At 41.9% G+C, this 14546-nt stretch overlaps 1 protein-coding gene across 5 annotated transcripts in view; it reads left to right on the top strand.

Moving 5' to 3' along the window:
- The window catches only part of PGM3 (phosphoglucomutase 3), a 292467-nt gene that overhangs the window by 206379 nt on the left and 71542 nt on the right, over nt 1–14546 (top strand). For all 5 annotated transcript variants that reach the window (XM_078648137.1, XM_078648134.1, XM_078648136.1 and 2 more), the window contains exon 8: nt 7692–7775. In XM_078648137.1, coding sequence (XP_078504263.1) covers nt 7692–7775 — 84 coding nt within the window. The remainder of the gene's footprint in view (nt 1–7691; nt 7776–14546) is intronic.

The following is a 14546-nucleotide window of genomic DNA, read 5'->3' as shown; positions in this document are numbered from 1 at the left end:
TGCTGTTATACCCCCAGCCACCAGTGCCATCGCGGCTAAGGGGTTTCTGCAGCCACCTCATGACAAACCCCCGGTTACCCAAAAATCACATCACACAGATACTAAGAGGGGGCCTAGGCCTAAACGCCCAGTTCAACTTCCACCGGAGGTCTCCCCATTTACGGTAATTTTAACGGGAGTACCGGAACTTCCAGCAGGTACTGATGAACCCTCCTGGTCCCTCACGAATAAAATTCTCCAATGGCTTAGTATCAACAGGCCACTACAGCCTACTAATACTTGTAGGATATCCTCAGTCCGTAGGGTATCATGGGTGGGGGCGAGTCCTAAGAGCATTCAGGGGGATTGCGTCATTGTTACCTGCGAGGACGCATCCTCGGTGAATCATATTTGTTCATGGCCAGAGTTGGAGAAGAAAGGGGGAATCGATACTCAGCGGCTCTCCTTTTTCTATCCACCTGTATTTAATTTTCATGCTCCAATTTTAGCCCCCAACTGGGTTATTCCTCAAGAACAAGCCTGGAATTATGGAGGCCCCTGGATGACACAAAAGAGCAGGAACAGGGATTGGCTACCCCGCCCCTGGTACCCTAACAAAGGCCACTCTATGGGGAATGGATGGCAAGGTATTCACACCAGCAACAGATTCGACTGTCTGGAGATGGTCGACTGACGTAGTGCCCCATTACCCTCTAGCCAGCCAGCCATCAAGCAGCCAGGGTCCCCCTATGTTTGCAAGCTACCTGTTAATGATAGAACTACTGCATCTAGTACCTCGGACTGTGTAGCCGCTGTTGATTGGGCGGGCCGATGCCATGATGCGGTTAATGAAGGAAGCCCCACAGAACCTTTTCCACCCTATACTATTACTAGTAATAACCAAACCACCCATTCTTGTAAAGGTGCCCCCTGTATTAGCCCTGAAGTGAGTGCGTCCACTGATGCCTCTAGACCGGGCTTATTTGTGAGTACCCCGGAAGTTAGTCCAACTATACCTTGTGTTCCTCAGCCGGCGATGACCGTTTATGATACTATCAAGTCTGCCGGTCTTACCTTTATCTCCTGGAACATAGCCGGTATTGCAGGGAAATTAGACTCACCCTTTTGATCCAGGTTTATTGGGGAAGGTTTTGATCTAATCCTCCTCCAGGAAACCTGGTGTCAGGATCAAATTAACATTGAAGGTTACTCATCCCATTGCCTCAAAGCCACCAAATCTAGTTCAGGTAGGGCTAAGGGGGGTCTTCTGTTGCTTCTGTCCAACAAGTTGTGTAACTGTGTAGTCAGAAGCAGTTCGACTGTGGGAACCCACAGCCAGGTAGTGAGGGTTGATTGCAGTAAGGGAATCGATTTGGTTATAATACATTTTTATAATAACATTTTTGATGCCTCCAGAGGGAATATTTTATTCCCCCTTGAAAAGGAAATTGTAAGGGTTATGGGCCTTTCGAACAGAAAGGCAGATGTTATATGGGCAGGGGATTTTAATCTACAGCCATGCCACCTGTCCAAAGGGAAACCCTGTGGCCCTGGAACAGTAATGTCTAACCAATGGGGGGGAGTGGGAGAGAGGGAGGATTTCCTCCACTTCCCACATTGTCACTATGGATCTATACTTAATAAAATGTTAACCAAATTAGATCTACACCTGTTAAACTGTAATAAAAACATCCAGACAGATACGTGTCCCACCTTTACAGGAAGGGATGCTGGAACATTTATAGATCATATTTTGCTGTCTAGTACAGGGGACTTTTCTAATCTGTACATCAAAGAGGAAAGCCTCAGTGACCACAATAGCATTTGTATTACCCTCCTGGGTCACGGTACTTCACCAGCGATAGGAGAAAAGTGCTCCACTGATTTAGTACCTATCAGACCAAATGGTCTAAGGATCAGATGGTCTGGAACCAACTCTATGGCCAAACAGAAGGAGGTTATATTTAGCTGTAAAAACCAAATTAGCTATTGTTTAAAAAATGTAATTAACCCTGATTCCCTATTGTCACACTTCATCACTATCAATACTATTATTGAAGGTATTTTTACTAAGGCCCCCCCATCTAACAGAAACATGAAGCAGGGATGGTTTGACAAACCTTGTATACTTGCCCGTCGGGAATTGAAGAAGGCATTAGGTACCAAACCACGAGACAGTGACGGAATAAAACATCTTAGGGCCAACTATAAAATGGTAATTACCAACAGAAAAAAGAACTTGCAAAGTGAAGCATGGGATAAGTTAAAGGAAGCAGCTGAGACCAAAAACTGCAAACTATATTGAGATACAATTAATAGCCCCTTTCTCAACAAAGATGGCATCCCGGAATTAACTTCCTATGTCGCATGTAATGATTGGATTATCCATTTTTCTAACATCTTTAACCCAGAAGGGTCACCCTTAGTTGTATCAACTATTGAGGCTTCACCCTGGATACCCCTACCCATGGGAGTAACACTGGAGGAAGGTTATGAAGGTCTTTCTAATAGTAAAGGGGGAAAAGCTCCAGGCCCGGATGGGGTTCCCATTGACCTACTAAAAGCTGAACCGAATTTGTGGGTCCCCATCCTGGTGAGGATTTTTAATTGTGCGGCAGAAGGTAATTTTCCTCCTTCTTGGGGTCAATCAGTTATAATTCCCCTATTCAAGAAAGGTAGCAAATCTGAGGCCTCCAACTACCGGCCGATTTCACTGCTGGATGCCTCAGTGAAGGTCATGAGCAGGATTCTGCTTAAAAGGTTAGAAACCTGGGCAACCAATTCGAATATTTTAACTAAAGTGCAATATGGCTTCCGGAAAGGTATGGGCACTTTGGAACAATGTGTAAATTTGGACCTTATTATTAACAAATATACTGTAGCCAAAAAGGGCAACCTTTTTTTATGTTTTGCGGATTTGAGCAGCGCGTTCGATTTAGTTAATCATGCTATTCTTTGGGAGGTTTTGCTAGAGTCAGGGGCTCCGAAGGAAATCGTCCACTTTTTAGCCAGGCTCTACGAAAAACTCTCTTGTAAAGTCCGTTATGGCACCCTAGGCGAATGTACCTCATTTCTCAAAGTCTCAAGGGGAATTCGCCAGGGATGCGTTTTGGCCCCTCTTTTATTTTCCCTTTTTATTAATGGTGTTGATTGTACCCTGGTTGATATTTCCGCGGATGCCCCTTTGATTGGAGGTAATCCCGTCCCACTTTTACTATATGCGGACGACGCTGTTCTTTTATCCCGTACCCAGATTGGCCTCCAGCGCCTAATCGATAGTTTTATGCTGTTTATTCAAAATAGAAAGCTCTGTGTGAACAAATCGAAGACTTATGTTATGTCATGCGGGCAGGCTGCAAATAAGAAGAAGCATAGTTTCTTCTTGGACAGTGATAAAATGACACACGTTAAATCTTTCTGTTATTTGGGAATCACCTACACCAACAATGGGTCTTGGACTACTGAATTTGATAACATCAGTTTGAAAATGCTGCGGTCTACCAGCAGTATATTTCGATTCGCCACTAAACTTGGATCGAGAAGCATTCCAGATATGATCAATATATATAATATCCGTTGTGTTTCTTCTGCACTGTATGGGGCGGGTGTATGGGGTCATAGCGAAGGCCCTTTGCTTCAAACTGATGAAAACAAGTTTTTAAAGAGATTGTTATGTGTTCCTTCTTCTGCCTCTGTACAATTAACCCATGATGAGGTAGGGATCGAGTTTATATCTGACTTAGCAGCAGTTCGGCCACTTTTATTGTGGCGTTCTATTTGGGCTAAGCCAGAGACTCGATTCACTCAAGAGATTATTCTTGATTGTATAGGTTTGGACCACTCGTTACGCATACAATGGCTGAGATACATCCAGTTCTGGTATAACCTTTTATTTGATATTGATGTCTTTCTTGATCCAGAACTGGCAGTTGCCATCTCCAAAAAAGAAATCAAGCAAACGTTTTTAAATTTTAAAAAGGCTGAGCGTGACAAAGTGTACGGTAAGTCAGCCACCGTGAAGTTCTATAAGGAGCTGAATTTAACTCCGGGGCTTCAATCCTACCTTGTGAATGTGACTCGCCCATCTCATCAATTCGTATTAACCCGAGTCAGATTGGGTATCGTACACCACCTTGTTGCGTTCCCAAACCAGAAAGTCAGATCCGAGACCCCCTGCCCGTGTGACAACACTTCACGCCAGAGCTGTTGCCATTTTTTACTGTTCTGCAAATTTTATCAATTTTTAAGGGTAAAATACCTTAAGCCCATTTTTATAAAATACAACATTCGATTCGCAAAGACCGCATTGATATTATTATCCTCTTTGGAGAATGTGGATATTTGCTTTTTTTTGGCCACTTTTATTTTGAAATGTACAGCTGCCAGGAAAAGTATAGTGTTGTAATACCCGTATACATACCTGTCTGTACTGACGACCTGTATATGTTGTATACAAAATATTTGTAACTTTGTACCTTGCCAGTTTTATGCCCTGTGAGATGTACAGCTGCCAGGAAATGTATAGTGCTGCCATTACTCTATACATTCCTGTCTGTACATAAAAGTTGTGTAAATACTGAATTATCTTTTATGTTATAAATCTACAGTATGTATTGTATGGTCCTTTTTCATACACTAAATTTTTCCTCTCATGCCCATTTGAGCCGCTTGGACTTTTGTTTTGTTTTAAATGTACAGCTGCCAGGAAACACCATTTGGTGTGATAAATATATTTGATTTCCTGTCTGTACACATATGATTCTTTTGTATAACCTTAATACTGCCCATATTATTTATTGCCTACTAATTGTTGCACATGTTTCTTACCCCCTTTCTGTACATATAAGGTATTGTATTTTAATGTTTGCTTGTATGAGTTGTATTTTCAAATCGAATAAAAGCTTATGAATTGAATGAATTGAATTGCTATTTGAGGCAGTTCATACTTAGACCGTCATAGCATTTTCCACATAAGGTATCCACGCTAAATTTATATCCTTTATTTCCAGCATGCTGAGAATCCTAAAGGTACACAGGGTTTGTGGATTCTGCTGGATGGGACCAAGAAAATAGCTAAATATATCTAAATATTGTGGTATTGGGAGAAGAAATAAAAAACATGGCCACTCCAAACAAGTGTTTTTGTTTTTTCTACTAAAAATGGCATAAACTAAAGGTTTGCTGTGCTAAAGTCATCAACTTCCTGGCTTACAGGAAAACACGGAGCTGTATCAAAAAAAAAAATTGTTATCACACTTTTGACATTTAGCTAAGCACTAGCCAATTTTCTTCTATTTTTGGGCTTTCAACTCCTTCCAGTTTAGGGAGGAAACAGTTTTGGTGAACACCATTGGTGATCCTGCACAGCTATACATTTCTGAAAATGAAACAAAATTCTGAAATCAGCGTGTTTTTTTTTTTGTGTGGATCCCTCAAGGTTTTTCTAAATAAACTGTTCAAATTAAATAACATTAAAAATGGGTTTTCATCCGTAACTTCATGTCTCAATGATTGATTTACAATAGCAATAAACCATTACATCCACTAAACCCTTCTGGTTGCACGGTTATATATGGTATGTAGTTTGTCCTAGAACCCGAGGAACACAAGGCCAACAACGGAGCTGCAGCTAACAGAGGTTTTTCATTGTGTACAGAATATAGAGCAATTCACATGATAAATAATGAGTGAAAAATTAGTATGAAGAAAACGTAGGTATTTCCGAAATGTACACCAGATACTGAGTTTAGGATCAGTGGTTATTTGTGCATCTCTGAATTTGTAGGATACCCACATTAGTATGTGAATGAGAAGGCATTTTTCAAAATGTCTCTTTTCTTAAACATTGACTTACATTTGGAAGGCACAAATGCAGAGAACCCCAAATGGTAATAGCAGACGTTCTACTATTCTGTGTTCCCACGTCTCCATCTAAAAAATGGTACCATGCTTGTGGGGGTAGGCCTAGTTGCCCACAACAGTAAAGGGCCCAAAACACGACATGGAAACAGTACGTTTTTCCACTGAAACCTGACCCTTTTTTATCCAATGTGAGTAGCTGTGGATTTTGGGCCCTAGTTAAGCGGCACCTAGGGAAATCTAGCAAAACTACACATTCTATAACTTTTTTTAAACCTGGGGTAATACAGGGTGGGGTGACTTTCATGACTCTCAAATGCTTACTAAAACACACATTCTCCTCACATTTCTGTGAAAAAGCTTCTGGAATCTATGGGGAGCCACAAATGTCCTATGACCTAGCATTCCCCAAAGTCTCCCGAGTAGCAAACTAGCTACTGGACTTTCCAATGGCTGTTGAGTGTGAGCCTGAAACTCTCAACTGTGGCTGGTGGAACTTGTGATGTACAATCTCCTACCGACTGATCACATAAAATGGGCATCAAGGATATACTGGCACCCTAGTAAGCTACTGTACCCTTCATGGTTCAGTGCCTACTGGACCTTTAGAAACTATTTACATTGAATGTGCCACTCAATTGTGCCCTGGTGAAAATACAGTGGCTTACCCTTGGGCAACATCTGAAAGAACCTCTTGAAACATCTACAAGCAGTATTTTGCCAGTGGGCTTGTTATTCTTTTTGTGACTGACTGACTTAAAAGAAAAATAAAAAGGAAAATTTGAATGTTCTTGGCCGGTGGCCAGTGTACATTTCTGAGCATTTTGCTTAACTCAAATTCCTGCATATTGAAATCGAAAAACCATTAGGTTTGATCTCTTGATTTTGTAAACTATTAACCCAAACTCTTCATTGAAGACTTCAGTTGTCAGGAATAGTCCATATAGCATAATTTTGGGTCTACGGCCTTTGTTTAGTGTATAGAAGGTACTTTTGGGTTGTGACTCTGATACAGAAGATGCTAAGCTCTTCTGGTTTTGTTTGAAAATAGGTAATTCAAGTCTAGAATATTTTACTTTCTTGTACTAAAATGTTTCCCTTTTTTAAAATAAAGAACTTTGATAGACATTTGTGGTGATGAGCTTTATCTAAATGTCAATGTTTCTGAGTATTGAACCCACACCACATGCTGTAGATCGCATTGACCCCACAACCTCACTACCTTAAGAGATTCAAGTGCTAAAAAGGGAATACTCTGAAATTCAGTTCAAATCCAAAGGGATTGGGCTCCAAGGACACCAAAGGTAAACAACTATAACCCTAATAGTGAATGGTTGGTAACCTATTAATGTCATGGATTTCTAAATTTAACTACACCTATACATAATTGCACCCAAAAATAGGTTTCAAAAGCTTTAAAGCAAGAAAATGAGCCAAGCGGCTGCACCTGAAAATGTCCTTATTTACCATCGATACAGCTGGTAGAGTAGATTAGGATCTGCATAAATCTCTTGAGTTATACTCTTGAACTTCTCTTTATTTCAGTTAAGCAAGTTTTGTTTGGAGCTTACTCCCTTTCGCCTCAATTGCGATGCATCATATAAAATTCTTACTTATCTTTTAGTTGCTTTTACTAAACAACTATGTCAGTTAATCCAGAGAAATTGCATTACTGTGTACTCGGGAAACAAATACCTGACCGCTTATTAAAATGTCATTAGAATTAATATTGATATCTTTATTAAGTGAAATGAAATTAAATATTTACCTTGTCTATTTGTTTTGACATCACTGGCATTGTAAAATACATGTTTAATATATTTCTTAGAATTGTCACATCTTGCTTTTTGCAGGTAGATTTAAATTTAAAGATGGCTGTTGTCCAAACTGCTTATGCAAATGGAAGTTCTACCCGCTATCTTGAGGAAACTATGGAGGTAGCTTTGATTTATATTTACATTTAGGATAAAACTTTGTTTGATAATCTGAACTATGCTGTGTGAATATTTTGTTGAATGTGAAACAGTGTTAGATTTGTTATGTTTAATCGTTTTTGATTTTGGCAAAGCAAACCACAAGAAGATGAAGAAAAGAAGAATACATAAGTACATGCAGTTACATATATAATGAATGAGCCTGGTCTATCAGCTGTCATGAGAGTGATGCAAGTCAATAGCTAGGCAATGAAATATATCTCACGACTACTTTTCACTGATGTCCAAACTGGAAGGGTTTCTCAGTTGAGCTAACAGAAGAAGGTATTGGGAGGGAGGGTTGACTTCAGAAGGCAGCCCAGACAGGGCACCCGTTTTATACTTCCACCCCTCCAGAAATGAGGAGCTGCATTATCACTATGCATTTAAAATGAAAAGTGAGTCGATAAGGAGCTTAGAGACCTCAAGATACCAAATACCAGTCAGGTGGTATCTCTTTATGGTGTGGCCACTCTTCAATCGTCACTTAAACAAAGGGGACCCCTGAAAAACTGATACTAGGCAGGAGGGCAGGGGAATCAAAGACACAATCAGAGAACAAAACTACTGCCTAGACCTAATACATATACAGGCTGAAATAGAGTCCCCAACTTATGAAGTAGGTCCGAAGCTCACTAGGGCAAAAGTATTTTTACATCAAAAGGCCACAGCGATATTAGAAAAAAGATTTCATTTTTATTATTTTTCAAATTTTCAATTCAGACATCAGATTGAAAAAATCATTATATGTCCATAATAAATAATCGCAACACTCAAACGGAGTCCCACACATCCCTTCACATAATCATACTAAAACACACATACATCAACAAGATTCACATACTTCTCTCAACACAATTAGATTGCCAACTGATGTGATGATGACTCAGGTCCCATGGGGTCTCATACAGAGTTGAGACCAGATGAAACAACTTTGGGACTATCTTCAAGCGCCAACGCGCGTTTCGGTGTCCGGCCTGGACTTGGGCCACACCTTCATCAGGGCACAGTGGGGAAGGGAGGGGGACAGCAGCACAACTCTAAAACAGTTAATAAGAAAAAATATATATAATCAATTAACAAATTCCAATATCGCTAAAACAATTCATATTCTGGTTTAGCATAATGCACGATCACAGGGTAAATTTAACGTGGCCTTCAAATAGTGAGCTTCAGACAACATAGCAGCAATACATGAGATCAATTAAAAAATGAACCAACTCGAACTAAGTGCTTTATGAGGAAAAAGACACAAAAAAGTAACACCAGGTATGTGTAAACAACAGAAGACAATATCCAATAGTGTCATACACATTCAATATTAAGTTTCATGTGCCACAAGGCTGTCATTTAGAAACACAATACCACATTAAATACAAAAGAAAAAGCATGAATAAACAAGTGATCCTAATTCCTGAATTAAATCGGACTTACAACACTCCACATGTGGTCTGGAATACTAGTAAGAATCACAACCTTTTCTTATTCAAAGCTATAAATTAAGACCTGAGTACCCTAGGGGCATGGACGTACATGACGGTACTGTGCATAAACAAACTATGCAGGAAAATGTCCATCTGTACAAAGAGTATAAGAAAGAATCCCAACATACTACCTACCGAAATATGCAAACAGAAAATTTGTTTAGGTAGGGCTAGGAGTATCTATCTCGACGTCCCTCAGTAGTAAGCACTAACAATTTGGAAAATTTGCATAATATCAGGTTATGAAAAGCTGTTCAATGGCTAAAAACTCATCAGTCAAACATCTCGACCTAGTCTACAGATCTTGAATATTTGGCCACAAACTCACCACGTGGCGCATGGGGTGCTTAACGACTTTCCAAATTAAGTGTTTCTCCCATTAGGATAGGCAGGGGATTGCGAGTAACCTCCACGTGTTTCAGAAAAAAGATCTGAAAAGTGGAAATTAGAATCATATTCAAACTATAGCGTTTAAACAAAACCCCATCCGTTAGACTAGCGATTCACTCTATTGTCACCGGTGGAGGCTGGACATAGCAGATGTTCAGATGATAAACTGCGAGATCAAAGCTCTCTGAGCAGGCGCGATCAGCAGGGTCGTCGTGCAACCAAGGTGCCTTTAATTGGTCCGAGCAACAAAGGGATTCTGTTCAGAAAGTAAGACAGCAAGTGAACCGCCCTTCCTTCTTTACAATTGTTCTTAATAAATGGTACATGTTAAACGACAGGGAGCGATACACCACGTCATGAGCCCGTCTCAATAAAATAATTTGAAACGTATTAGTCCCAAATGGGACGACAGTGACTGGTTTAGCATATAGCCATGCCTATCGTCATTCATGCTAGGAGGAAACATAAGTCCACTAGTTAAGTCTCTAATCAGAAAAGCCCCAAACTCCCTTCACGATGTATTGAAAAGTAGGGCCGTAATAATGAACACAAGTCAGCTACCTTGGGACGTGCACAGAGTATATTATCTTTTGCCCGTGTGGGCTCATATACGTTGGCGAAACTGGTCGCGAATGCAGACTAAGAATCTGAGAGCACAAGTCAAACATCCGAACCCCGAAGAATGGTGCCCCTTTGGTCCAGCATTGGCTGGATAAAAACCATGATGAATCTGAATTGAAGTGGTCAATTTAGGAAAAAGTACGCGCTGTTCCAGGGAAAGACTCTACCTCCATAAGAGAGGTCTTTTGTATCTTCGCTCTGAATGCTGTTCGTAATAGCCTCAACGAGCATTGCCCATGGGAAAATGCCATTACGTGAATCATTGTGTGTTTCCGTCTCCCTGACTAGGGGGCCTGCATGCACTTTCAACATTCAAGTTGTCCTGCAAGTATTCTTTAAAGGTCTCCCAGAGCAAGGCTAACTAGCCGTTCTGATGTGTAACTTTAATGTTTCTTATCCTGCCTTCTTCCTACTTTAATATTGACATTTCAGCTCTCCAGAATTATTCCTGAGACTAGCTAAACTCTCCTTAAGGTACATATTATATAAAGCTGCCCATGATCTGCTAAGTCTGGAGGTGTAATACCTGCCTCCTTAGACTTAATGGATGACAATATCAAAATGTAGTCTATTCTTGCCTAATTCTTGTAATTGCTCTTAAAATATGTACATTTTAGTAGTTTGTGATACATTTGTATCTATATATCTGCAAGTGCAGATCTTTCCTGCAGCAATTTTTTTTCCCCAGTCCTAACATTCCTCTTCAGTGTTCCTGTCTTCGCAGTGGATTTCCTATCTAGCTGTTGTAGAGTTACATTAAAGCCTCCTCCTACACCTATTGGAGAAAGGAAGCCAGCTAATTGATTTACAAGTTTCCCAAGGCAAAAGGGTCATATGAGACAGTACCATATAAGCACCCAGCATTTACTTGCCTGTTATTCCAACTTGGGGGCCGATTAAGATGTCGTTCAGAAACCGTTCTGACCGAATCGGTCTCTTAATCGTTTCCGAACAAATCTGGTTCTGCGAGTCCGAATGACCAATTACGTTGCTTCCCAACATCGTTCAGTCAGACCCGCATTGACTTCAATGGGAGCCTGTGTTCCGAACAAGAACACAGGCTCCCATTGAACAAAAAGTTTGGTTGGGGAAAACCCTGCACCCTGTGGCTGGAACCCAGGGTGCCTGCCACGTTGTGCATGGTTGGAAAGAAGGGTCCCTTGGGTACCGCCACGGGCCCTGATCGGATGCCTGCGGGTGAAGGGGGGGGCCTGCAACAGGCCCCCAAAGACAGATTCCGACAGCCGTTTAGTGTCGGGCAGGACGAATCGGAACGGCTGTCGGAATCTGTAATCTTAATCGCTCACTCTGAAACCATGTCCATACGATTCGGCTCCGAAAGACTCGGCCTGTCCGAATGCCTTTCGGAACCGATTCAGACAGCCTGAACGGGTTCCGGACATTCTAAATGTGTACAATTTGGTCTGAAACAACAGTTCCGAATCATATTCTGAGATACCGAATCCCATTCAGAGCCTGTCCGAAAGACATTGTAATCGGCCCCTTAGGAGTAACCACAACAATCTACAGGCCTTATCTCTCTTTTTCATTCAGTATTGTCTATGATCTGTTTTTCTTGACAATAATTCCTACCACTTTGGCTGCAGCTCTCATCCTTAAATATCTTACATCTTGAAAAAAGGAATATTTAGTCCATGTACTATGATGGCCTGCTAGTAAGTAAATCCCCTATAGGATTTCCTCTGCCTTAGTTGTTCCAGCATATGCATTATCAGGTTCTTTCACCTCACTGCTGCCAAAACATGCACATTTACCAAGATTAGATTTACATAAACCCACCCTTTATATATTTTCCATAATAGCACCCAGAACGGCCCTCTTACTCCATTTTTCTTTTCTTCCACTGGATTTTCCCCATTTATACCAACTCCTCCTCCGTCTTTACAGCTTCCGGGCAAGTTCCCACTCAGCAGTTCTTGGAGCACTACCTTAACCTTCGTGGCAAGATAGTTATGTTGATCAGACTAAGCCCTACTTATAATTTTGCAGGACCCTCTCTATCAGTCAAAAGACATTTTACTCATGACCATATCCTGTGGCTTCAAAACTTTCACTGTGTCCCCCACCCGCTAGTATTATGTTAGAGATACAGATTAAACATTAATCATTATGCTGCACATTGAGCTTTATTTCTGCCAATAAGAAATATTTTGCAAAAATTCCTGAATCTCTGAAACCTCTTAGAAAGCAGAGTTCAAGATTCCACAGGATCCTCAATTTAAACTGCTCTTATACTTGACATTGACCACCCTCGGCTTTAAAGTCCATGATCATGTTTCACATTGTACACCTTTGGGCTGTCTTTGAAGAATATTTTGGAGACCCCCTAAAACAGAATTCTTGTTCTTTCTTCACTTGCTTTTATCCATGATCCACTTGTTTATTTCGACTTCTCGAAAATAGCCAATAATAGTTATGTTGGGGCCCTCCTTTCTAGCTTATAGAGGAGGCTTCCTTGTGGGCCCTGGCAATATACCAGTCAGCTGAATTTTCGTGGCTGATTGGAAATATGGTCTCATTTAGCAATTTGGCAAGCTTCTTTTCCAATGCAGATTTAATTTCCACCAGTTGTAGGATCCCTGCAAAATGCTCCAGTGGGCAATTTTATGAGGTTGAGATGAGTTTCTATTTTGCTTTTCCTCGCTTTCCTGCTGGGGTCTTCACTTTCCTTAGATTCCATTTTAGGAGTTATGACCACTGAGCTCTGAGACTTAGAATCAGAAGTATCTCTTGTTTCAATGCTGATCGTGAAAAATCAACAGCGCTTCGTGAATTGGAATGCCCACATGTTAAGAGTAGCGCCAAGGCTCCATTTCCTGGTTATCATTATTACTTGGGTTGGAGCAGATTAGTTGCTCTATCATGTAAGTCAATAATGGAGAGGTTTACTCAAGGGCTGTGTTCCTCTTAAAGTGTCTGCTGCTATTTAGAACTATTTTACCCTTATTGATTTGACCAATGGGGGATCTTGGTGCAGCTATCCTAAATGAGCGTGGACTGAAACCGCTCCATCTCTTGTGCTTTTCTTTTGCTACATTGTCTTCCTCTCATTCATGCTTTTTCTTTTCAGCCTTCATGTTCTATTCACCTACATCCATAACCTCTTATACAGTTTTCTACAGTTTTTCCATCCACTACAAGGGTAGGGAGTGGACGTATCACTACTTTGTTCAAATCCTGCTTCCTTCATTTCTCCTTCTGTATTTGCTCAGTTGGAGTCTGTAAATCAATCAATCAGAACATTTGTAGAATGCGCTATCTCACCCGTGAGGGTCTCAAGTCACTAAGGGGGTGGGAGGAGCAGCTACTGGTTGAACAGACAGGTTTTGAGGAGTCTCCTGAAGGTCAGCAGGTCTTTTGGTCTACCGTAGGTGGGCGGGGAGGGTGTGCCACGTCTTGGCAGCGGGGTGGGAGAATGACCTGCCGCCGGTGGTCGTTCAGATGCATGGGAGGGTGGCGAGGGCGAGGTTGGCGGAGCAAGCTGGTGGCGAGGGGTGTAGGATGATAGTCGTTCGTTAAATTATTCCAGTCTGGCGTTTTGGAGTGCTTTGTGGGCGTGGTTGAGGAGCTTGAAGGTGATCCTCTTGTTAACCGGGAGCCATTGCGCGATTGCAGGTTTCTCAGGTGAATGGTGATGTGGCTGTAGCGAAGGAGTCAGAGGATGAGACGTGCGGAGGCATTTTGTATGCATTGGAGTCTCTTCTGTAGTGTGGCCGTTGTTCCTGCACAGAGGGCGTTGCCGTAATCCAGCCTGCTGCTGATGAGTGCTTGGGTGACCGACCTTCTGGTTTCGTTGGGGATCCATCTGTAGATCTTTCGGAGCATGTGGAGGGTGTTGAAGCAGGAGGAGGAGACGGCGTTAACTTGCCGGGTCATAGCGAGCGTGAAGTCCAGGATGAAGCCAGGTTGCGTACGTGGTTGGTGGAAGTCAGGGCAGCTCCCAGCATGGCCAGCCACCAGGAGTCGTCCCATGCAAAGGGGGTGGATCCGAGGATGAGGACCTCTGTCTTGTCAGAGTTCAGCTTCAGCCAGCTAGTCTTCATCCAGTCTGCGACGGCCTTCATTCCCTTGTGGAGGTTGGATTTGGCGGTGATCGGGTCCTTGGTGAGGGTGGCTTCAAGCCCTGTGACGCCTGTCACTGACCGTTGACGGACCCGCACCTTCTATGCCTTCAGTGCCTCGAGCGCAACCAAGATTCGAACGCCAGCTCCAATTGCCG

Source organism: Lissotriton helveticus, chromosome 6, assembly GCF_964261635.1.
Source record: "Lissotriton helveticus chromosome 6, aLisHel1.1, whole genome shotgun sequence".
NCBI lineage: Eukaryota > Metazoa > Chordata > Amphibia > Caudata > Salamandridae > Lissotriton > Lissotriton helveticus.
Note: the sequence above shows the minus strand (reverse complement) of the source record. Positions and strands in the feature narration are given on the sequence as shown.